Genomic DNA, 24,944 nt, shown 5'->3' on the forward strand with positions numbered 1-24,944 from the left:
AGTTTTTTTTTGTCGTCAATACATAGAAAGCTATAAATATTTTTCATTTTTCTTTTATTATCCAAGCTTTCCAGCATCCAATATAATTAACCTACAAGTCATATGTTGCGGTACATAACCGAATAAATAATTGCCAGCCTGAATCGAATGCCTCATAAATTATCAATCATGGCAATGCAATAGAATATCTTTGGACGAAGCGCATCAAATTTGCAACGAGGCAGCACTGGTAAACCATAATTCTGAACCTGAAGAAGCCTTCCACAAGATTTTTTATACTCCAGCGCAGCTGCGTCCATAGGAATTTGAAAGAATTACATTGCTCCGATCATTCAGACCGTACTGCAGTTCAATCCCTTGATTATATTGCGATGCCACATCGCACTATTAGGATCAAATCTCAATTCCCACGTAGGCCAGTAATGCAAATCTTGCTTCAATGTTAGGACTCGTGGCTTCCCATTGAGGTGAATTGTCTTTACACGAACAAACTCGCCATGTTCTAGTTCCTGCCATTCAATAAATAATTTAAGAGAATACCAAAAAAGAGCAGCTTGTCAAGTCGTAGAATAAATGTGCAGCCAAAAAACGTTATGCCATGCTATCAAACTGTGGTATTAGATCCTGAGTCATCATGGCAAAAGTTACAATATTCTTTACAAATCCAGATTTCTCGGGCCTAAAAAGGAAAAAGCTTGCAGCAGAAACATCACGGGTTTACAAATTCCTTAAATGTTTCATGTCAATAAATAAGTAATAGATCAATCTTTATTAAGTGGATAAATTAATCATATAAAATGAAACACACACCATAGATGTTCCACATGTACGCATGCCATGCATTTTTGTGTATTCAAGATCACCACGGGCACCGTATCATATCACATATATATAAGCTCTAACTAGGAAGAAAGGGGTGGTAACAGCATGTAAGTGTGAGTTACATACATGCACAGTAAATTCCATACCTTTGTCACATTAACGAAAGAATCTATATTTGGAGTTGGTTTTCCATTAATTTCAACTATCCACTGAAGAGCATATAGACCATATCTATGTACAGGACTCCCATGACACCACCTGTAATTTAACAAATTTTGTTGTAAGCAGATGCTGTAGTCATGCAAGCATGCAATGCAAGAGCAGGAGCAAGTTATTATTACAAATTTACAATTCAAACCATACATGTAGTTATCTAGACCAATATCAAAGGCCACCACATGAAGTTGACATAACAGCAGCAGTTTGTAAACAAAATACAGTAGGCCTTCATACAATTTTACATATAATTATCCTACAATGCCACTCCATTAATCAGGCACTTTTTTACACTTATGCAGACTTAAAATTTGCAAGCGCAAAGGTAAAATCATACCTTGCCACATATACACCATGACCTTCTTCGGGAAGAAATCCAAGAGCACGCACTGCTGGATGTGGATCTTGGACAATACAACCACACCAATTAATTGCACGAGCAGTACCATTTCCATCCCTAACATCTGTTCCCACAAAAAGTTCAACCTCTTGTCCCTGACACAATCACACAAATCAATAAGGCATAATCATAATACATATGCCACAAATAAAGAAAGACAAAGTTCCATTTTGCAGGCTCCACAAACTCAATCAAAAGAAAGAAATAAAACAACTTTAATCAGGGAGCAGATATTGTCACATACCTGCCGGAAAATAGTCAAGTGAAGCTTCCCATCATTGGCGTCGGATTTGTCTAAAGCTTGGCAAGCATTTTCGATGTCACGGAAGCATGTCACTGGTTCTTTGTTGATTGCTAAAACCATGTCCCCTTGTTCTAAAAGATTCTCAGCCTTTGATCCAGCCAAACAACCTTTAACACGTAAAACCTGACGTCTTACTGGATCTTTCTTAACAAGTGCCTACAATATGTGACCAAAAACGATTAATACCAAATCAAGACGATGGTAACATCAAAGCTAGTTCTTTCATGTTTCAATAAGTGAAAGAAGGTAAGGGAATCCATTAAGTAAACAACAAACAAACAAGAGGCAACATAAATTGTCCTCTACTCTGCTTGTTTGAAATACTTCTTGAGGTAAAGATGGACAATAGAAAAAACTCAAAAACTGAGGACTTGTCACCAGTACCAATCCATAATGTCATTTTTCTTATAAACCCACATGGTGCCAATTCTAGAACAAACATAACAAAAGAAATCATTTGGGTAAATTATACTGTTTTGGTATTTGTCTAAACTATACTCACATCTAATCTTGATTTTTTTTTTAAAAAAAACTTCACTGCTTTGAATACATGCCACCCTATATCCTGTCTTTTATACATTAATATATTAGTTAATCTTATGTACTACTAGGAGCCATTCAGAGCGTTGAAAGTACAACGATAAGGGAGGTCACACACACAAAATACAAGGCAGGTAAGACAATCAACAAAGTTTCTGAAATAAAAAGGAAGATAGTAATTTAGACAAAACTCATAGGAAGCTAGTGTGGTTCATTTTATTCATATTTTAGCCAATGCATGATGCATGACTACAACCATGTGACAACCACATCTGTTATAAATTTCGCATTGAGTAGAATAGGAAGCTCAATGTGGTAACTAAACCTTAGGATTCTCCTACCTAATGGACTAATCTTTTAGGTTGGTCTCTCATGTGCTTAATTCATAACAATTGGTGCTCTGGTCGAGAGTTGAGTTACGAAAATTATCAGATTTAGATAACTGAGAGAACAGAGAAAAAAAAAAAGAGAAAGTATTGAGAACAGAAAAAAGAAAAATTGATATTATTGATTCTGAAAAGTTAACCTTTTAATGCAGTTACAAAGGAGGTATTTATAAACCTCTAGCCCTTGAAACTAATCACAAAGTAACTAACAACTAACTAACAGAATTCTGTTAGTGAAAGAAAAGTAGTTAGCTGTCTAACTGTCCTGCAATAACTGTTTGTAATCAGTTATTTTTATACATTCATTCTAATAAAAATGACTACCTGCAGGCTAGATTAAGATGCAATCTACTGAATACATTGGTGTGTGAAGCCGCCAATGTAAGGGAAAGCATAGTGAAGCCACCATGGGTGCTCTCATTGAGAGTTGAGCTGCGGAAATAACTAATTATAGGCTAGATTAAGATGCAATGTACTGAATACAGGAGTGTCTTCCAATGTAAGGGGAAATAGAGTGAAGCCACCATGGACATGTTTCTTAAAGGGGGTAGCAATGTTATGAATCTTACATTGAGCAGAATAGGAAGTTAATGTGGTAATTAAGCCTCGGAGTTTTTCCACATAATGAACTAGTCTTATTGACTACTCCTCCTGTGCTTAAGCCTTAAGTCATGACAACATTCATCACAATTCACAAATAGCATCTAATTTCATATAGTAAAACCAAAAAGAACTTCTACAGTAATCATCCAAGGAAGAAAACAAATTTTCTACATGTTGGAGGCATCAGATGGTAGTGCATTCAGTTAAAATGGAATGCTATCTATGATCATTGATACACAGTAGTATTTGTTGTTGCTTCTATCTTATTTAGTGCAGGAAGGGCTACACTAGAACCTTAAATCTGGTTCTTATGCAGTAATGCAGAAAGAATAAAATCTTAAATAGCAAATTCAGCAATGGACAGGTAATCATAAATATATAAGGCTGTAACATAGCATTTTCTTTTTAAATTTTAATTGCTAAAGTGAAAATAGCATTACATATTGCATGCATAAGGAAAGAAAGTAGTCCTACAGGTAAAAACTCAAACTATTAAAAGCAAGATATTCATACCTGAATCCAATCATCACTTAATCCAAAACTCCGAGCCTTTGAAAGCAATGTTGGATAAAGTTCAACCTCTAGAATTCTCACAAGTGGCATAGGCCTTTTGACACCATTTATAAGAAGAGGTGACCCATTTGCACCTGATATAATCTTGTCAAGGACCTGACTTATTGCATAAATTGGAATACCCCTCACAAATTGATGATCTTCTGAGGTGCTGCAACCAAATTTCAGCTGCAACAGGGGATTTTAGCATCCACATAAAAAGTATGTCACAATTCAGTCAGGGTTCATCATATAAATACTCCCACTCCCTTTCACAAGAAATGAAAAAATAAAATAGAAAGTTATATGTCATGGCCCACCCTAGGCCATGACCCACACACAAGCTAGTTAACTTGGTAAGCCTTTAAACTTCAAAATTTAGCAAGAAAAAGGAAGCATAATAATTTACAAGTCCTATATTTCAACAAAATCTGTCAAAATTTTGGCAAGGTTTCTCCGATATTTGTTTTCCTAATTAGAAATGAAGAGGAATAATGGAACATAGAATTCAAGGACCAAATTGACCACCCTAGGCTTTTCTTAATTGATATTAGAATTTTAATTGAAAAGGAATAATGGCATTATAGACTTCAAGGACCAATCCACCATCAGGTAGCCATTTGAGGTTTGGGTAAAATTTCTCTTCTCTCGTCTCTTTCTAGTTTTCATCTTTCTTCTCTTGCCCTTCTTCTACGAGGACACAACTGTTTGAAGTCAGGCTTTATTATATTAAACAAATGAAAAAAACCAAAAACCATAGAATATGTACATTGTTTCAAGTCTCTCATCAGGAATTTTACTCATGACGGGATCATATAGACAAGGTCTAAATGTCTAATTATTCTTCTTCTATAATTTCTATTTGGAAATTAGTATTAAGGTAGCATTGGACTGCATTTCTAGTTCCTACCAGCGGTCCTTCATTAGTAAGTCATTTATAAGTACCACCATAAGCCCTTGTTAAGGCTTGTTGTATGTCCTAACCTTGAAAAGGGGCAACCTTATCCCCTACTTAACTTCTATTCACTAAAAGAATAGAACTTAAGGTTAATTAGCGTCAACTGTGAAGCAACCAACCTTGCTAAAAGTTTAACCTGTTAGAAGACTTGGGACTTGGGAGTGGTTTTAACTAAAATTTCTAACATGCCACCCAATGCAAAAAAGAAAAAAAAAGATTTGGAGTGTGGACATTACATAGACTCCACCCAAATCATGTGTTGAAAATTAAATTAATCTAATAATAACAATAATAAAAGCATTGCAAAGTTTGAACTTCTGATGATCTAGTCTACCTAAAAGCCACTCACTCATTATGCCATGCCAAAGGATGAACCCTCCTGAAAGCATAAGCTGTTCAAAGAAGGCTCAGGAAAGGTTTTTATTGATGTCATTAAGTATTAGTTTTATCATTCAATTTGCTTCTAGCATTTTTTCCAATAGTGGCCCTAATGAAAAATGTCCAGATCCATCCCAGCAAGCAGAGAATAAACAGTATAAACCTGAGTTGAGAAGCTTCCCCATATAGCTTGGACCCTTCCTTGTTCGTCTGTTAGCACACCCGAAAATGTACTGCCAAAATCTGTATTTAAACACATGAATAGTAAGGCATTTTATCAGTACAAGTAACATGATTTAACAACAAAAAAAAAGAAGCTATCCAAGTTTACCTGTATCAAGCTCAATTACTTCCATATTGGTTGCCCTATAGCGAGGGGAATCAGCAGATCCTATATTTAATGCAGCACAAGGATTGGTAACAACTGATTTTCTAGAAGTTGCTTGTAGGCTTCTACTCAACCCCACAAGATAAACAGAATCACCCCGGCGTAATGCTGGCTCTGAAGAAGAAAATGTACTAAACGTGAGTCTTTCAACAATATAGATAAATAATTGTTGAAGTACATAAGCCCTCAAACTTCTCCCTTCTCTCATCATCTACATCTAAAATGTTTATATCTTCAAAACAAAACTTTATTTACCTTTAAAATATTCCCTCATCCCTTGCTAGAGTAGTTTAATCATTTACCAGAAGCAATTAACTTCAACAAGAAAACGTAAAACTATCAAGTATCAACTACACATTTATGTAGTAATAAGTTCATACAAAGTTCATTACCTCCACACATATCATGATATCCTCACAGGTAAGATAAGTATTCCTTGACAGAAAGGGGACAGGAGAAATTGGAACGCACAACAAGTCATAAAAAGATTTTATTTATTATTCCTAATCACATTCAACCAAAGTATGGATAGTAGTCTTTAGTCACAGACTGATGTCAATGAGAATGAAACATGTTCTTCATTCCCAAATCTGGATCTGATAAAGATGAAGTCACATTAAAATAGTCGAAATTTAGCAATTACATGTTGAAACCCACCTGGAAGTAACTCTGCAGCACGAACAACTGAACCCCCAACGGGTCCCAATGCTGAGGGATCATATGATATGAGGGCATAATTGTGAACAGGATGGAGAAATACCACCTGCAAATATAAGAGAGGGACAATAAGGTAAAGAAAGACAATCTTCTTGTTTATTCATTTATTTTATTGGTGTCCCATTCTTTTGGAAAGATTTACCTCTCCTGGAATTTCAACAGGGAAGGCGGCGAAAGATAGCATTACATCAGAGGCAGATATTGCAACTGTATTCTTGTCAACTGCAACTAATCCCATATCTTGGGAGTGATAAATTATGACACCAGTTCCAAAAAAGTGCTGTGAATGAACACCATCAAGCATACAAGATGGGGGAACATGAACCTGCATATCCCACATGATTTTAAAACATAGGGAAACCAATAAGTCAGTACCAGTACCGTGCTACAACATCAAGCATTGTTGTCACAACTCAAAAGGGATTATATAATACAATTTTTTTATCAGAAAAATAGAAATGTCCTAGATTAATGAACTTAAACACTTAAATATGACAGTAATGGGCGGGGGAAAAGATGATTTAAAAAAAAATAAAAAACATGGGACACCAGAAGCCATATTGCATCATTCACATCAATAAAACAAAAGGCTGATAGGCAATTTGGACCACATATCACAGCTAAGACTAAAACAATTAGACTAACAAAAATAAGGGCAGACTGTTTCGATAAAACTCCCACAATGGCAGGATCAAGGGAAGAGTCAGATCCATTATGGGTCTACTTAGTCAGCCTTTGCATTTGCAAGAGGCTAATTCCACAATTTGAAATCACACAGTAGCAACTCCAACCATTGCACCAAGGCTCCCCTTCACAATTAGACTGACAACAAAAACAAATGAACTACAGCAAACCACAATTATAGACATTTTATATTACATGGAAATTCCTGGGCCCAAAACAAAAGGTAATATTTAGTTAAGGGATTAGAAAAGGAAAACATCAAGGAACTCAGGCTCCATACATCCACTGATTGTCTACTAGGACTGTCCTAAAACCATACTTAGAGGAGAAATAAGAGATATCTTGAAAAGGGAATCACATATTAAAAACATATACCCAAGTATATTATGAAATAGCTGTAAAAACAAAATTAACATTGCTAGGTTTATTCTATAATTACATTAAAAAATTAAAAATTAAAATGCGTCAGTCACCTCTGCCCTCCAGAAAAAAACTTTTTGAACTTCATTGGTGACAGCTTCTGAGTTTGCTTTAAAAGTTTAAATAATGAAAATGTTCCCTGTTTCCAAATATCAGAAACACACACCAAATGCAACAATTCATGATAGAAACATTTTGAAACACTTCCTAATCAGTTAAAATAACTTCCAATCAGGCCAAAACAAAAAAAATGAATTGAAATTCATGTTAAGACCACAAAAATTGTTAAATTTCACTACTTTCAAAAAGGAACATATATTATATTAATTTTATAAAAAAAATGAGTGAAACTCATCTTAAACCTCCAAAAACAACTAAATTTTTAAAAGTTTTGGTACTTTTAATGAGGTCACCTGAAACTCATGGAGGAGACACCATAATGAGGACATCATATAATTTTAGTATCATTCATGCACTATGCATTCCAGTGAAGCTACTTATCAAAATAGTGATAAAATTTCTACAATAATACCTCAAACATCACAAGAGTCGGCTCGATCACACGTTCAGCAACTGACGCATTTGCTGTAGCTGCAGTTGCACCCTGATAGTCCATTAACATGTCATCCTGTATAATACTTGATTTTTCTAGCTTAGTTTCCCTGGTATCATTTAAGGAAAAATCAGCAACAAGATTTCCATCAGCTGATAAATCTTCCTCCACTTTTCGTTTTTTCACCACACCATCAGATGCATTGTGGTGAGATACACACTCTGAGGGATCTTCACAATTGGTTTCCATGCTAGTGACACCATCAACAAACTCCTGATTGTTATCTCCAAACACATGTCCCCCACAAGCACGCTCACCAGTTAGTGAAACTGGCTGTCTAGACAGATTGTCAACATCTTTAGCACCCAATGATAGGAAGGGGGAATCAAGCTTAAAAGCAGGTTTAGCATTCCAAAGGCCAGTACTGTCATCACGAGTGTATATCTGGGGTGGTACATACCATTCATGCCTATCAACGGTCACTAAAACAGACTGCAGCCCCATCAACCATGTTAGTGAAACAAAATCAGAAATTTGTTATACCTTTTAAATGACCTCTGTGCATTAAATGCAAAAAGGAACATATATACAAACATATGAATATACCACTGCTTCTAACATGAAAATATTATCATGTGATTCATGTCGGATCAGAAAGTCAATCCGTTTCTAATATCAGCAACAAATGTCAAGTTCAATTATCAACAACATATAATATTGAACATAAATACAAACATAGAAATATACCACCGCTTCTAACATGAAAATATTATCATGTGATTCATGTCGGATCAGAAAGTCAATCCGCTTCTAATATCAGCAATAAATGTCAAGTTCAATTATCCACAAAAAACATGCAATATTGAACATTAATGTAGTGCTGATAATCTGCTAGATTAATGTACCAGTAGACTCCACTGTAGAGTTAGAATAAAGTTTACATCATTAAGCCAATTTTCTATAGAATAAACTTTTCATAAAATCCACCCGAGTCAAAAACTTAACAAAATGTAAACCATCCCTGTAAAGTTAGATGCTTATCATAAACCATTAACATATACAACCATATAAACTGACTTCTACAAAATCGAAGGAACATAATCTAAATATGTATACCAATCACGTGTATAAATAGTTACAAGTATAGCATTACATACCCTAAATCTTATAGACCAAAGAAAAATAAATAAATAGAAAAGGTCATTGTTTTCTTTGAAATATCATAAACACAACATAATCAGTGAGGGGCTGTTTTCTATTCATGAACCACTAGGACAATTTTATTGCAAATATATAGATCAAGGTTTAAAAAGACCAATCAATACCGTATGAAAGTTATGAAAAGAAGTAATCAACAGTATCAGCATTCTGCAAATATACACTAATTTAAAATTATATGTTGATTGCACAGTAACCATTACCTTCCTTCGATGACGATCAGTGTAGCTTATATATTCCAATGGTACTCGAGCACCCCTGGATAGCTTAGAAAGAACTGATATTAGTTCATCAAGACATGATATTTCTTCACCAGCAAATTTCTTAATTATTGCATGGCGAGGAACTCCTGCTCTGAAGAGCATATATCTGCAAAAGGTAATTATCACATGTTCAATAAAGCATGTTCTATATACCAAAATTTTAAATAAACATCAGAGGGATCCTCGCCCTCGTCCCTCCACGAACAACTCTTGCAAATGAAGACAAACTTGATGCTAGACTCAAGGTTATTTGCTAATTTGTCAAGTGATGAACAATTTCAAGGAATTCTTAAATACAAGAGATAAGTTTACAACATCTTCATAAAGTTATAATAAATTAATAATTTCATTCACCTAACTCTATACATGATTTTGATAAGCATTATCATCAATATAAACTACAATTCCCTAATATTTTCTCTGCCCATTAGGCTGTAAATAGTTATCAAGTTTGGTAAATTCAATGTTTATCAAAGTATACATACCCTGGTTCAGCCACATAAACAAGACCACAATGGAAACGGAAGTTTCTAGCCTGCAGTAAAAAGATGAAAACATAACCAAAATGAGACAGTTTGCTTAAATTGGAAGAGTAATGGAAGCAACCTTGGGGAGGGTGAGTAACATATTGAGAGTTTTAAGACAGTATGTTCTCGAATAACTACGTTCCAGTAACCACAACTGGAAACAAACTGGTACCCTATAATATATAATAAGAAAGGTAAATCGACCATTTAGAGGGAATAGTACTTTAGTATAAGACGAAAAACATCTTAAATAGAGACAGATGGACCAATAGAATGAAGGAAAAAGGCCAGCGTACAGAGATAGATGGACCAATAGAATAAAGGGAAAAGGCCAAACACTACTCTAATAATATCTTCAATATAAGAAACATGGTAAACATTCAAGACATTTTTCTTCATTTGAACAGACACCTCCTTCGGCCTCCCAAGCAGCAAGCCAAATCATATTCAACTAAGTGTTCTTTAGAGAACACAATATAAAATACAGTAAACATTCCATTTCTGAGTTCAGCCCAACTAACCTGCTGATAAGAAAGAGGATGTATTACTGCCCCACTCACTTCTAAGAAATAATCAGGCGTTATTGAGTGCAAATCTTGCACCTGATACAAAATTTTATTAAAAAAAAAAGTTAGCAAAATGGTAAGCAATAATTGGATTTTCAATAATCATTATTCAAGCAGCCAGTATAACTCTTGAGCAAGCTTCATGTTAGCAACTAAGGACCTACTTTTATGCTTTCATCAGATTCTTTCTGTTCAATATTACTTCATGGGTAAATATTTCCCTATTTCATGGCTGGCACGATGCAGAGTGCTAAGTTTGGTTCATCTTGTGTCCATATTTAATAAACCTCTTTTGATGGGTGGTCAGGCCACAAGTCGGTCGAACCCAAATTTATAATTATCATGCATTTGATTACAAAGGATTAAAGAATCACAAAATCTTCAGAAAATTACTATCTGGCCACTGTATTGCTTTCAAACAAAATTGTTAAACCAGTATAATTCTGGTCTATTATTAAATGTATTTTCAGATCTTCACAGGCTAAGTTTTGATGAAATTAGAAGGATATACAAAGTAAAAGTTTGATGATGCTCTTGACTTATTTACCATTTTATACAGTTAGGTTTCCTTCAGCCCCCCTCTCTTCAAAAAGAGTGGAGGTTGCAAGTAGATCACCATGATGCCCTTCCCATAGAAAATATATGTGTTTGGGTATGTCAACAAGTACTAAACTACTCATAGTAAATATCCAAGAATAAAAATCTCACCGACAATGTTAAACTCTTAGATGTGCCACCCCTTTCAATTTGTAATTCAATATTCTTGTTTACACTGTCATCAAGTAGAGTCTCAAGTTTCAGAAATTGAGTAATGACCTGCAATGAAATTTAGAGTCAAGTTCTAGAAAACAGGCTCCAGTGTCTAATACCAACCACAAACAGTACATGGACAGTGAAAGGCCCTGTTTTTGCAGCCTTTCAAATGCAAGAAAATAATTCTTGAAACCAATAATCACTCAATAAATGGGAAAAACTTAAAAAAAAGTGAAGTTAATACTACTCCCTCCGTCCCTATAAGACACTTATAACTAATTCACACTTATTAAGAAATTTGGTTAATATAGTCAGTAGCATTAAATTTGTCTATAATATTTTTCCAAAATTACCCTTAAAATTATTGAGACTATAACTTTGTCTATAAATTTTTTCCACTTGATTACTTTCCACCCAAATTATTGGGAAAAACTCAAGTCTCAGATCGGCTAAAGATAGTACCAAGATAGAGTATATAAGTGGGGGACTGGGGGGCAACCCTCACCTTTCAAGCCAGCTTTGTAAGGTTGAGTTTAGCTTAAAACCCAAATCCTAAGATAAATAATTAATATATGGAGAGAGAATATGGTAGTTGAGTTTTAATTTTAAAACAAAACTCTTCAATTCTCCAATACTCGTAAGAGAGGAAAAGAGATAATTTGTGGCATTTATTATTTATGAATTAAAAAAATTAAGGGTATTTTAGTAAAAAATTAATTAATGTAAAGGACAGTTAGAAAAGAGTCTTATAAGGGATAAGAAAATTTAAAAGAAAGTGTTTTATATTTAGGGAGAAGAGGAATACTTAGGACTCCTAGAAATCCATACTTCAAAAATGCTTTTTTCAACCAATGGGTAACAAAAGACATAGTAGATGTGTAAACAATAAGTGATTCATATTTGTAACTTTTCCAAGCAGCAGTCTCCTTGTCTCTGTGTACCTAAGTTGAGCATAATTATCATAAGCAGCAATTTGGATGTACAACAGTACAACTACTTCTATCCGAAAGAATCTCTTACAATTTTCCTTCAATGTCAGCCCTCCATAATCAAGTATGACCTTTTTGTGACCAGTTCTCATACTTCTAGATGAAACATAAACCCCAGTGTTTCACTAAGGACGATAAACAAACTAAATCTACATCAAACATAAAATGACAGAGAACCCAAGAAAGAACAGAAACAAAATGGGGAGGGTAGGGCAGAAGAGCAAAAATTTTGCCCTTCAAACAAACTTACTTCTCCATTGACACGAACAACAACATCACCCGGTTCCAAGTGTTTATAACCCGGACCACCTGGCACCTAAACAAGTCAAGGAGTAAAGCCAAAGAAATTGAAATGGAATAACAACTCAAAAAAGATTAACATTCTACATAACAATTTGCTTACCACAGAGTCCACAACGAGCATTCCAGTTTCACCAGCTGGAGAAGCATGACGTACTATCTGCATAATTTAAGAGCAGTGTAAATAATTCAGGGGATATTTGAAGGAAACTGCCACTGAATAAGGATAACCTGAAAAAATTATATAATAACAACCTGCTCTGTCTCACTTCTGAGGCCAAGTCGACGAGTCTCATCAAACCCTTTATGGAGAAATGTCATCTATATCAAATTTTACACAAAGAAGAAATAAAATAAGATTGTGTCATACCCAAATGTAATGCCCATTTACAGAACCAAGAAAAAAAATCTATACAACCATCTCTAATCTCATCCAATATATAAGAAACAAAAAAATTAGCAGACAAGCAGAATAAAGATGCAAGAAACAAAAATATCTAAAAATTACAAAATGATAAGTCAAACCTCTACAATCAAAGCACATCTGCAATGAGCAGACAAACAGAAAAAAGATGGGAGGATCTTGAAAGTACTAATTACAGCAAGTGTCTTGTGATCTATAACAAGCAGTGAAGAAGTAAATTAAAGATGTAAGGAATAAACATTATCTTGAGATTACTTAAATATACAACATATGTCAGTATTTTCATGCAAATCCATTGCCAAAATTTAAAAAAAGTTGATTCAATAACAATGGTAAAACCATAAACAAGAAATCATACAGTTAGCATTTGGCATTTTACACAATATATAACTAGTTGGTATCACTTTCAATGTCTAAAGTATAAATATACGCCGATAACCAAATATGTCACTTCATGTTCCAACAGTCTCAGACCCAACAAGTGCACCTAGAAACTTAGCAATGGAGACATTTCAGAAAAATAAAGTGGACAAGTCTAGGCAGGTACTATAACAACTCTTGCAAAAATAGTTTTCTCATAAATCAGTTTGGAGACAACAATAAAGAATATTTACTCTTTAACAATTCCTGATAAATAATAAGCCTACAAATGAGACATCATAATATGAAAGGAGAAAACAGAGGGCCATCCATGAATGAGTTCACTAAGGATGAAACAAAATATAACACTCAAATGTCCTGAAACAGGCCAAAATAAAACCTAAAGCTATACTTAATGCTTCCAAGTTCCTAAAGAAAGCAACTTTATATCTTAACACTGCATTTTGATTCTTAACACATAACTAACAACAGATAAATGACCACAGACACCACTAGGCCTTATTGCCATTTGCCACAGCAAAATATTTCAATTTACAAGGAAATTTCCATCAGAAAGAAATTTAATATGGTTAATATTATTCACTGCAATGTAGCATACAAAATATTTAAGCTTCGGTACCACAAAATAGTTTATTATTAAATCATGAGAAAAACACAAAAGGAAGAATCTGCAAAGAATAATTGACAGACCTGAAGTGTACCACGAGGTATAGAAACTGCCTTCCATTTATCAACATAAGTTTCACTTCCCTTTTGAAGAAACCTCAATGCCCTCACAACCTGAAATGTGAATCACTGTATTTAGTTGTTCACTTGTCCTAATTGAATTAGTACATCCCCACTTAGAGGAGCTGAATTTCTCCTTGATTACTACAGGAAGCATCAGACAAGTTCAGCAAAAGTATATATCAAGAGCTCACTCGTTCTAGAGGCAGAAAGAATGCTGATGCACTTGATGACTTGCTCCCAGCATTCAGGGCCACTGCCCTGCCTTGCCAATCTATAACTGGGGAACCACTTGACCCTCCTTTGGTCCCAGATGCTGCCTGAAATGCAAAAATCAGGAGATATATGGTTGCAATAAAGGAATGGGCAAAGACTAGACATGCATATCATATACAGTAATTGTAAATTGTAAATCACTTCTAAAGAAGACTTCAAAATCACATCAGACAAATCACTTGGTCTACGAATTAAGTTACCCAACGCTGGCACAAATTGATTTTTAACCGTTAAAGTTTATTTTTTTTCCCCTATCATTTTTAGCAATGAAGCCTGCTTTCAATTCTAGCATATTTCCACATAAAGTAATAAAAAAAATGAGGAAAACTTTAGTATGCCATTGGATAAATTACAAGACAGACACCTAAACAATTAAAATACAACCTAGGAAGGAAATTAAAGGATGTTAAAATTTGAAGAAAAAAGAAAATAACGTGAACAAACTCATAATTTGAAATTTTAATGTAAATGAAATAAATAATATTTGTTTTCACTTACTTGCATATAGAATGTGTTGAAGTCATTATACCCATCCCTGCATCAAATAATAGATTAACTATCCAAATTATACCAGTTCACAAAAAGAGCACAAAAAAGTTACAGAGATTCTACAACATACTTCTTATAATGAGGAGCATCCCTATCCAAACGAGCAAGAGTACCAGCCAAAATGGAAACCTGAAAGCAAAAGCCAAAATAATTATACCAAATTTATTGGGAGAAAAAGAACCAAGGTAATGTTAGAAGTTTAGAACACATGATTCTTTTACATCAATAAAAAGCAAGTGGCAATTATGAACACACTGAAAGACTACCAATTTGGGCCATTATTTTAAGAAAATAAGTTTTGATATATAACTTGATTTTAGAAACCAATGGCCTAATAGAAGACAACAAATGAATGTAACTGGACGTATGTTGAAAACAAACCATGATCATGATAAGAAACCAAACCAAAAAAAACTCAGCATACATCATCACTCTGCTTTGTGCAACAATGTTATATTGATTTGGTCAATTTGCCAAGAAAAACATCACTTGCTAGCCATTTGATGAGTATTGATATAAGCATGGAAATCATGTAGCTTTGACCTACGAGAATTGACTTAAAAAATGCAAGACTGGATACAGGGTATAAGTGGAATTGAACTATCAAATGAAACATGTTTGTCCAATGCATCTAAGTCAAAAACCAATTAACATAATGCAGACACAAAATCATAGATGCGAATTTTAGGTAATACCTTCTCACCACTATCATTACCAACAACTCTGATTTCTAGTCCTACACAGGCAGCTTCAGGAGCAAGTGGTATCTCCTCATAGTTCAGAAATTGTATAGCACCAGGATCATAACGAAAGAACCCAAAATCATGTACCTACAGAAGTGTATGTATTTAGTTGGTTGCATCAACAGGCATCCAGTGAAAGAGCAACGGAAAATAATTCTCAGCAAGAATTTATTAATCAAATAAATGAGAATAAAAATACACAGACACACATACAAGAACTCTCTGAGGACCATAATAATTATCAATAAATTTTAAAAATTTCTACAAAGTACAGTTTTAAAATACAAACTCTAGCACAAAAGAAATGAAATGGAGTACAGTAAAACAAAACAAAAAGGGGAACCATTTTGTCATTTCACAATTTAAAAACAAACGGAAAGTTAATAATAACAGTGAAGGTCTTTTGAGATGATAAAACACTCTTCCCATGTGTTTGGTTTCACGTCCAAACCTCAAGACTTAAGTTAAAAACATGGAATAAGAAGCTAACAGGAGTAGCTTTTGCCTTCAAATGGAAGATGGATGTGATTATAAATTGATATGATGCAGTTCCAAACTAATGTGTTTGGATTCACGTTAGATGATCCAGAATCATATTGAAATATTAGCTAATATGATTTTAAAGTAAATGTTCACATATTTGGTTCCACTTTAAGGATTGAAGCAACTTTAAATAACTTTTGCGTTGAAACAAGGAGATTTACTACTAACTTGCTTTTAGAATAAAAACATTCAAATATAAACTACACCACTTCAAAATCAATTTTGCAAACACACACTTCGTTTAAATAACAATACTCCTAAAGCAGGTAATAACAATACAAACACGTTTTTGTATTTTAAATACTTGTTATTGAAAAACAATGGCGTAGTGATTTCGTATGTTCGTAACAGTTACATAAGATTTGGCCGTCTTCATAGTTCATAGTGAAACGAGTATTTGAGCAAAGAAGTTTCTAGGAAGCAGAATGCATCATGTATAAATGACCAAAACAACAACCGAATGAAAGAAAGGATTCAACTAAATCGCAAATTATTCAACGGTTCACATCATCACATTGAGAAACCAAAGCGAAGACATCAAAAGTTCACTCACCGGATCTCTGTAAATCGGATGAACCGGAACCTCTTCGCGGTTCAGAAACATCGCTTCTGCAACCACCGGACCTACGCATTCGAAACAGAGAAATCGTCAACGCGCGCGGAAATAACTAGAAAATGAGAAATAGCAAGAGCGGCGAGGTTACCTGGCTTGACGACGTGGCGATTGGTGAGAATGATGCCGCGGCGCTTGTCGACGATGAAGCCGGTGGCGTAGCTGGCGGCGGCGGACTCGGTGTCGAAGGAGCGAGTGGCAGTGGTGCGGAGGACGACGACGGCAGGGACGACTCTGTTGAGAGCTTTCCGCCAGTCCTCGGCGGTGGCGACGTTTTCCTGAAATGGCGGATCGATTTCCATACAAAGGTCGTCGGTCTTAACGGCGGCGGCGGAATCCAAACCTTCCGATCCGAAGCTCTCCGCTGGATCTCCCATTTCCCGATGAGTGATGGTATTATTACTTGTCTCTGAGCTGAGTGTGTGTTTAACTAGGGCTGAACACAATTAGTCCACGCCAATTACTACTACTCAGCGACCTCAGGTCTGCGCGCGTCGCCACGGAATTCAATGCCTACGTGTTTTTGGGAACATAACTAGCTTGTCAATAATCAACCAATCATCGTCCCAAATCAAATCATTTTCTTCTTAGATTACTCTTTTTTCCCTACCTTTTTTTTAATTCACTTTTTCATTTCTCTCTTTTCTGACGCTACAATATTTTGTCCCTGATATTATCTTTCTAAAACTTTCTTATAAGATTGAAATTATCATTTTTTATGTTTTAGTTCTCAATTAATAGTTCTCTTTTTATTTATATTAAATAAAAAATAAAATCTATCAAAATTAATAATTTTAAATAAATTCTAATCAATGGATAGAGTTTATGAGAAAGAGTGCAACTAACACTCCTATTTTTTTATTCATTAAAATCAAACTTGAATATACAAAATTTACAAGAATTCAAACACATTTTACTATTTTTTTTTACTGCTCTAAATTACTATTATTACATCTCTAACTTAATGTATAAGAAACAAATATAACTCATTAAATTCAGTTTGGTAAGAGGGTTTGAATAGTTAATGTGAAATTCAATAATTTAAATTGTGGAAAGTTAATGGGTTTTTTTCACTAAATAAATACATTCTCTCACATGAAACATAAATGAGTGTCTCACTTATAGACTTTACAATAAATAAAAAATATTAAAATAAATAATTAATACATTTGAAAGTAAATTTGTATTTTTTTATAGTTAGAAAGAAAGAAAAAAGGTCTGTACTAGTATTTCTTAATCAACGACCGTATCTTATAGAAATATCACAAAGAGCTAATAATTGTTTTGCAGAGATAAACGAAATGGTCTTTCTCTCTTTTAATAGTAGTGCTTTTTTTTTTTCCAAATGAAAAGGTATAAACTTTAGGATTCTGTTATTAATTATTAAAATTTTGACTATAGTTTTGCAATCGTGTCGAACTTGTAGCATATGCGAAGAAAGTATCCAAACCATACTGGGGGACATTTCTTCACTAGGTCGGTTAGGTTTGTCGGCTGGCCCATTTTTCACAAGTGAAAAGTTTTTGTTTTTTTTTTTATGAAAGGCACAAGTGAAGGTTAGTCATGCAAAATTTTATTTTACCGACAAAAAAAAGCATCTTCTTTCTTTAATTGAAAATTTCAAATTAATTCAGTTTAATTATAATTTTAATTATTTAAAATCAATTTCATAGGATTTCGGCCAAATAATTAAAAAAGTGTATTCCATCCTGTTAATTACTGTTAAACGGTAAAACGTAGAGGTCATCAAGCGCGTTTAGTTTATCATTGGTAGACCCCAAAACAAAAATTGAATCAAAAGTTGTAAATTCTTACACCAGTTTTTACTACTTGTATGTCATTTTATACACCAGTTTCTTTACAAGCCAACTACAAAATCCTGCTCTTTACCAATGACAACTTAGTTTATTGACACTTACCAGTCACTCGATACCTCCACAATGGCCAGGACTGGCATCCTTCACTATGTATTATTATTCCTTCTTCTTTTTTTTCTTTTTTTTACGTTTTCTACTATGGAAATTTACCTCACAAACCGCAATTGCAAAGACAAAAAAAGTGAAAAAAAGACAGTTGGCCAGCGGCAACTATCATTTTGAAGAAACTTCAGAAGCAGCACAGCCAGCTATAGGAAGATCACTTGGGGTGCATACAAGAGCCCTTTGCTGTAAATGTCTCAGACTCTGTTCCATACTGACTTGGACCATCTCAGCCAGCATCTTCTTTGCCTTACCAGATTGATCGTCGCCATCAATCTGAGATATGATGTTGCATACTATATTCTCAAGGGTATCAGGTTGAATTTCAGATCTCGGATAAGGAGACTCTCTCAGTAACTGCAAGAGGGTGCGTGCTTTTGACTGAGACTTCGGTGTTCCTTGGACAGTAAGCTCAAGAAGTCCTGGAATGACACCTTCTCTAAGAATTGGTTCCCGGTATTTACATCGGTCACTTTGGCACATTGTCAACAGTGCTCCAACAGCATGCTCCCTACTTTGGAGTGTGCCACTTTCGAGAACTTCCACAACTGCAAGAACCCCGCCTTCCTCAGATGTCAAGGCAGTTCTGCCCTCGTCATAATCCACCAAGGATTCTATCAAAGCACAGCATTTTTCAGCCGTTTTTGAGGATTTTTTACAGGTTTTGAGAAGATCAACCATGTAAGGGATTGGGTTTGTCTCGAGAATGATGCTGAGATTGTTAGTGTGTGTTGATAAATTAGAGAGAGCCATTACTGCATCAGCTTTAGCTTGATGGCTTCCATCTCTAAGGATCTGCACAAGAAGAGGAATGACACCACAAGCACTAATGATTGGTTTGTTGGTTGAAGAGGCAGATAGAGTGAGCAAAGATGCAGTTGCAGACTCCTGCAGATTTAGATTCTGAGACTTAAGGAAACTAATTATCGGTTCTAATGCACCGGCCTCCACAATATTGATTTTATTCCTGCAAGATAAGATAAGACCAGTTCAAGTAATGAATACGACTGAATTAGGATTCAGAGGATTATCTAGCATAAAGTTAATCAGCACTGAATCTAAAACATATGAACCACAAAAGAAATCGAGGAAGACTAACTGGCTGATACTTGTATAGTGGTAGAACAACAAAATAAAAAGCACAGGATACAACAAACAAGCCAATATTCAATTCATGATTAACTGTTATAACTTCATCAGGCTATAATGTAACACATGCCAGGCAAAAGAAATTGATATCCTGGTATATTTTAGATTTTTTTTAGTAATTGGAGTTCATTCTCTAGCCAAAGTAGAATGAAATTTGATTCCCCTGGTTTAACTCTCTTGTGGTGGTTAGATATCATGTCATATTTAATTCCTTCCTCTCTATTATTGGGCAATTTAGGCACAGCATCAAGTCCATGATGCTGGCTCAAAACTACTTGCTAAAGGTCCCACAAAAGAGAAAGAAACAAGAGAGTGGAAGGGAAGGAATGGATAGAGATAAACACTAAAAGAAGTACCGTGTTCTCTTCTCAAAAAGATCTAGATTGACAATATTCTTGTATTAAAACATGAGCCAAAACAAGAAATTTTACGTATGCCTGTTCTGCATAGGATGGGAAGGTAGGAAATTTGCAATGAATGAAAATCACTTCATAATTGTTTGGTATAGCAAATATGTAGAGAGGTTGAGAAAGGAGTGCAACTCTTTCACACTCCACCCCACAAATTTCGGTCACTCCTACAGCATGAAAGTGATTTTCCACCCTCTATCCAAGCAACACTGAGTAAAAATCAAAACTTTCTACCCCATTCTTTGGTCACTCTTATTCACCTTCCCATTTTCACCCCACTTGAACAAAAATAATGAGGACATGACTCATGAGTATGAAAAAAGCCTTTCAGTGGTTGAACATCACGTTCAATGCAGAGATCTGAACCATCTCTAGAAAATTAAGCATAAAGTTGTTAAATCACTAATTTAAAAGCATTGAAGAAAAATAGATAAGTTAATAACAACTAGAATTTTCCCATTTCTATCCTAAAAATTATTAAGGCGTGCTGAATAGCTTTCCTTTTTAACCCGTTTGCTATTTTGATATTTTCCGTATATGATATGATAAACATGGCAAACCAATATCTAAAGTTTTAACTGGCACTGCTTTATGCAAATATTTAGTAACCAACTAGAAGCGACAGAAAATTAAAGGAATTAAAACTATTCCTTTTGCCTGAAGGTGAAATTTGACACGCAGCAATGAGCAATAAATGAAACTCCATAAAAAGATTACTTCCGGAATAAGACATGAGCGAAAAAGAAAAAGAAACAAAAGGTAAAAAAGAAAGAGCACCATGTGAAACAAAGGAAATCCACCTCGCAATCGGATAAGTTTCAACAACAAAAAGCATCCAATTCTTTCTTGTGATATGGCATTTTTGTGCATGCATTATAGCCATCAAAAGCAACAATTATCATTCATAAAGCAACGTAATCGACATTCTAGAATTCACAAGACAACATAGTACTCACCACAACACAAAATTAATAATAGCAAAATTACTACTATTAATAATAATAAAATCTTGCTAACTAGTTTCCTTTAGACATGACATATAGTTAAGGAACTAAAAGAATTAAATATTTATTTTGTAAAACATAGAAGAATATAAAAAAATTATAAAAAATACAATTTTATGTATCTCGATAAAAAAATTTCTTCTTTTTAAACCATTGTCTAATGGTACTGTTTAGCATTTATATAATAAAATACCAATTTGATGGGTTATTTTCTCTTTTTTATAAAACATAATATTTTAAAGAATTCAATCAACCACAAAATCTCTTGCATTCTAAGGAATGATAAAGTGGTCTTTCAATTCTTACTTTCTGTCAAGGATGGTAACTAACTACCCCTCCCTTCCCCCAAGAAAAAGGAAAGGTATATCAAGAATCATCTTTTCTAAGTAACAAATATCTAGGTGGATTATAAAAAATTAAAAACGAAGCCCAACCATCCCGCCCAAAAAAAATATAAAAGAAAAAGGAAACTGAGGGGAAAAAATAAAGAGAAGAATCAGAATCTCAGAGTACTACACTAAATATATATGCCATATACTACTATATTACATTATATACAAATAGTACATCGAATCTCAAATTTTTTGACATTATTTTATTTCAATTTTATATCGAATCCCCAACTCGATGGCTTCAAGGTATCGCAAATGTTTCATAAAGCGCACGAATTTCCAGAATCAAGAAGAAGAAAAAAGCACGTCAAACAACAACTAACAAAAATCATATAAATTATAAATTAATTAAATAAAAAATTAAACCCACTACAAATAAATTAATCATACACAAAAAAAAAAAAAATCCAATTAGTCAATAATTTAGGGTTTTTACTTTTTTTCATAAAAATATAATTAGTCAGGTTTAATTTTGGGCGAAGAGGGGGTAATTACTAATTAGTAATTAAAAAAGAGGTAACAGAGGCAAATAAAAAGGGAGAGATGTACGGTACTTTTCGTCTTTGACGGCGAGGTTGAGCAAGGCGAGGAGAGCGGGTTCGTGTGACTCGGGCGAGTCGACTCGGAGCATGGAAACGAGTGGACCGACAGCCTGGGATAACTGGCGCCGACAACGTTGTGACGTCTTCGTGAGGCGCCGGATGTCGCGAGCAGCTTGGAGGCGCAGGTCGGGATCGCCGGAGTTGAGGAGCTGCAGCGCGCGGCGCACGGCCAGCGGCGTCCGCGGCTCCTCCGTCTCGAAGCCGACGCCGTCGGAGGAGGAAGAGGGAGACAGTGAATGGGGACTCTCCATTTGAGAGAATAAAATCTGTTTGGTTTTAAGAGGCTGAGGAGAAACGCAAAGTCTGTTTCTTGTTTTGGGGTGGAGGCTCCTGGGAGAGGCGTTAAGCAACAGTTATTTGTAACTTTGAGAGAGAGAAAGAAAAGTTGTTTGTCTCCTAGTTTCAAGTTTCCTAAAAATATTAGAATAACATTCATTTATTTATACATTCAAAAAAAATGTTTCATTTATTTATTAGTATTGCATTTACTTATTATTATTTTTACAGACCCTGCGTATTTGTTTAGACAAACTAGAGATATGGAATTATTAATTTATTACTTATAAATTAATAACTCGATATCATTAATTAATTTCATATTTATTATTAACATTTTAAGAGATATAAATATAAAAAAATAATTAATATTATATTAAAAAATAAAATGATAATAATTCTTTTATATACAATAATTATAATGGAAAACAAAAGTATATAATATTATATATTATATATTAGTTGATCCACTGGATTTATAATATTTTAATTATTCTTTAGGCTCTATGCTTATTTGGTCTAGTCTTCGATCAATGTGTTACACTATTTTGTGTGGGCCTTGGGTTGGGCCCACTATTATTGTTAGCTTTTCTGCAGAATTGAGAAATGGCCAATATATTCCTTCCACGTGTTTCAAATTGCTTTCAATATTTTCAGGGAGAAACTTATTTGCTTGTGGAACGATATCATTTTTTTTATTTTTTTTTTGTTTTTGGGAATTGGAACGGTGCCATCGAAAATTTGAAACGGATTCAATTATTATTATCAGAAGATTATGTGTATTAGAAAAAAGGAAACAAAAAGGGCATGGAATATATGTTTTCCCAGCGTTGTCAATGGTATATATCTTCGGTAGGTTTGTTCAATTTCAAACAAATGAGTATTCAAGACATAATAAGAAAAATGAATATTCAAGTGGGGAGATAAAAAATGATATCCTCATTGAATTTGTTTCCTTTAATACATTCTATAAAATGTTTGATTTTTAAACGTGCTCATTTTATCAATTTGTAATGGTTGTAGTTAATTTATTGTTGTGAAGTTATCATTCGATCCAATTGTCAGAAAAATATTTTTATTTAATATAAATTATTATCACTTTCATCGTAGATCTTTCTATATGAATTAAAAAATTTAATTTAGTCAGTGAAATTAAGTTTATCAATAATTTATATATATTTTTTTAGTTGTTCTTGAAACTATTGAGATCCGATTCTATTCACTTTTTTCACTTAATTAATTACTAATGTATTTTCATTTAAGGATATTTTGAAAAAAAAAACAATTAATACAAAAGATAATTTGGAAAAATCTTATAAAAATTATCAAAATGACTTTCTTAAAAATTTCCTATAAAAGAAATAAGAAACAAGTTATTCCTAAATTATAAAATTGGATACTCATTCTGGAGAATGAAACTCTCTCTCGATTAACTTAATCTTTATATTTTCTCTCTTCTTTCATTTTAAAATAACCTCCCCACACACAACTTATGCGATTTTTTTAAAAGATTTTACACTTATTTCAAATTTAATTTCTTTTATTACAAATATGAAATATGTAATTGTCTTTAAGTTTAAATTTAAATCCAATCTTATCTTATTTCCAATGTTAACTTTTACTACTATTTTTTTAATTTAAATTAAATTGTATTACTATTGGAAATTATTACTATTAATATGAATATGTTGTTATCTCTAAATGCAATTTAAAATTTTCTTTATTTTATTTTCTATCAAATTTTTTTGTCTTTAACATATTATTATTAATAATATGATATAATTAATTTATTTTAAAAAAATTAAATAAATTTAATTTTTTTATATTTTTATATTAGTTTGATTTATTTAAAAATAAAATTAAATGCTTTTAATATATATAATTAAGTAACTTTATATAAAAAAATTATTCCATACAATTTCAAGGAATAAAATGCTAGGATAATTAAATCTCTAACACCTTTTTTAAATGAAATTTAGAGATTTAGACAACAAAAAGAATTGTCTTCGATTATACAATTGGGTACATGTTTGGAAATATTTTTTAATCAACGATCCCATGTTCTCTCTCCACATCTGAGAGCTCAAATACTACACAAAATAAAGTCTTTCTACCTTCAAGCATAAGTGCGTCATCACATGGTACTTGACATAGTATCAAACACATTGTTAGTGAATTTACATTGAGGATACATTTATAGCGTGTTTGAATAACATCATAAATCAATTATACTTTTTAAAATCAAGTTAATACCATAAAAAAGTGAAATAACTATTTATTATTTTGCTTTCATCATAAAAAATAGTTAATTATTTCTCACTCTGAATTTAATTCAAACAT

At 33.6% G+C, this 24,944-nt stretch overlaps 2 protein-coding genes across 2 annotated transcripts; both read right to left on the reverse strand.

Moving 5' to 3' along the window:
- Positions 1-31: 31 nt before the first annotated feature.
- Positions 32-17,401, reverse strand: LOC100777219 (protease Do-like 7). The gene is made up of 24 exons (XM_003552905.5): positions 16,884-17,401; positions 16,733-16,803; positions 15,589-15,723; positions 14,964-15,022; positions 14,843-14,879; positions 14,263-14,388; positions 14,033-14,122; positions 12,793-12,858; positions 12,641-12,697; positions 12,488-12,553; positions 11,204-11,311; positions 10,451-10,531; positions 9,888-9,937; positions 9,343-9,508; positions 7,901-8,413; positions 6,407-6,589; positions 6,205-6,310; positions 5,491-5,661; positions 5,323-5,402; positions 3,785-4,012; positions 1,683-1,898; positions 1,376-1,533; positions 969-1,080; positions 32-509 (listed from the first exon to the last, which is right to left on the reverse strand). Exons 1-24 carry the CDS (start codon positions 17,167-17,169, stop codon positions 333-335), a joined length of 3,342 nt encoding a protein of 1,113 aa, XP_003552953.1. The 5' UTR covers positions 17,170-17,401; the 3' UTR covers positions 32-332.
- Positions 17,402-18,612: 1,211 nt separating this feature from the next.
- On the reverse strand, positions 18,613-22,856 carry LOC100780954 (U-box domain-containing protein 4). The gene is made up of 2 exons (XM_003552909.4): positions 22,281-22,856; positions 18,613-19,738 (listed from the first exon to the last, which is right to left on the reverse strand). The coding sequence occupies exons 1-2, from the start codon at positions 22,577-22,579 to the stop codon at positions 18,883-18,885; spliced, it is 1,155 nt and encodes a 384-aa protein (XP_003552957.1). The 5' UTR covers positions 22,580-22,856; the 3' UTR covers positions 18,613-18,882.
- Positions 22,857-24,944: the final 2,088 nt, after the last annotated feature.

This window comes from Glycine max, chromosome 18, assembly GCF_000004515.6.
Source record: "Glycine max cultivar Williams 82 chromosome 18, Glycine_max_v4.0, whole genome shotgun sequence".
Lineage (NCBI taxonomy): Eukaryota > Viridiplantae > Streptophyta > Magnoliopsida > Fabales > Fabaceae > Glycine > Glycine max.

Coding starts and splice junctions, on each gene's coding strand:
- LOC100777219 (XM_003552905.5), bottom strand. CDS start 17,169: ATGGGAGATCCAGCGGAGAGCTTCGGATCGGAAGGTTTGGATTCCGCC. Junction 14,880..14,963: donor GATGCTCCTCATTATAAGAA/GTATGTTGTAGA, acceptor TATTTGATGCAG/GGATGGGTATAATGACTTCA. Junction 6,590..7,900: donor CGACTCTTGTGATGTTTGAG/GTATTATTGTAG, acceptor TGGGATATGCAG/GTTCATGTTCCCCCATCTTG.
- LOC100780954 (XM_003552909.4), bottom strand. CDS start 22,579: ATGGAGAGTCCCCATTCACTGTCTCCCTCTTCCTCCTCCGACGGCGTC. Junction 19,739..22,280: donor CTCGCCGTCAAAGACGAAAA/GTACCGTACATC, acceptor CTTATCTTGCAG/GAATAAAATCAATATTGTGG.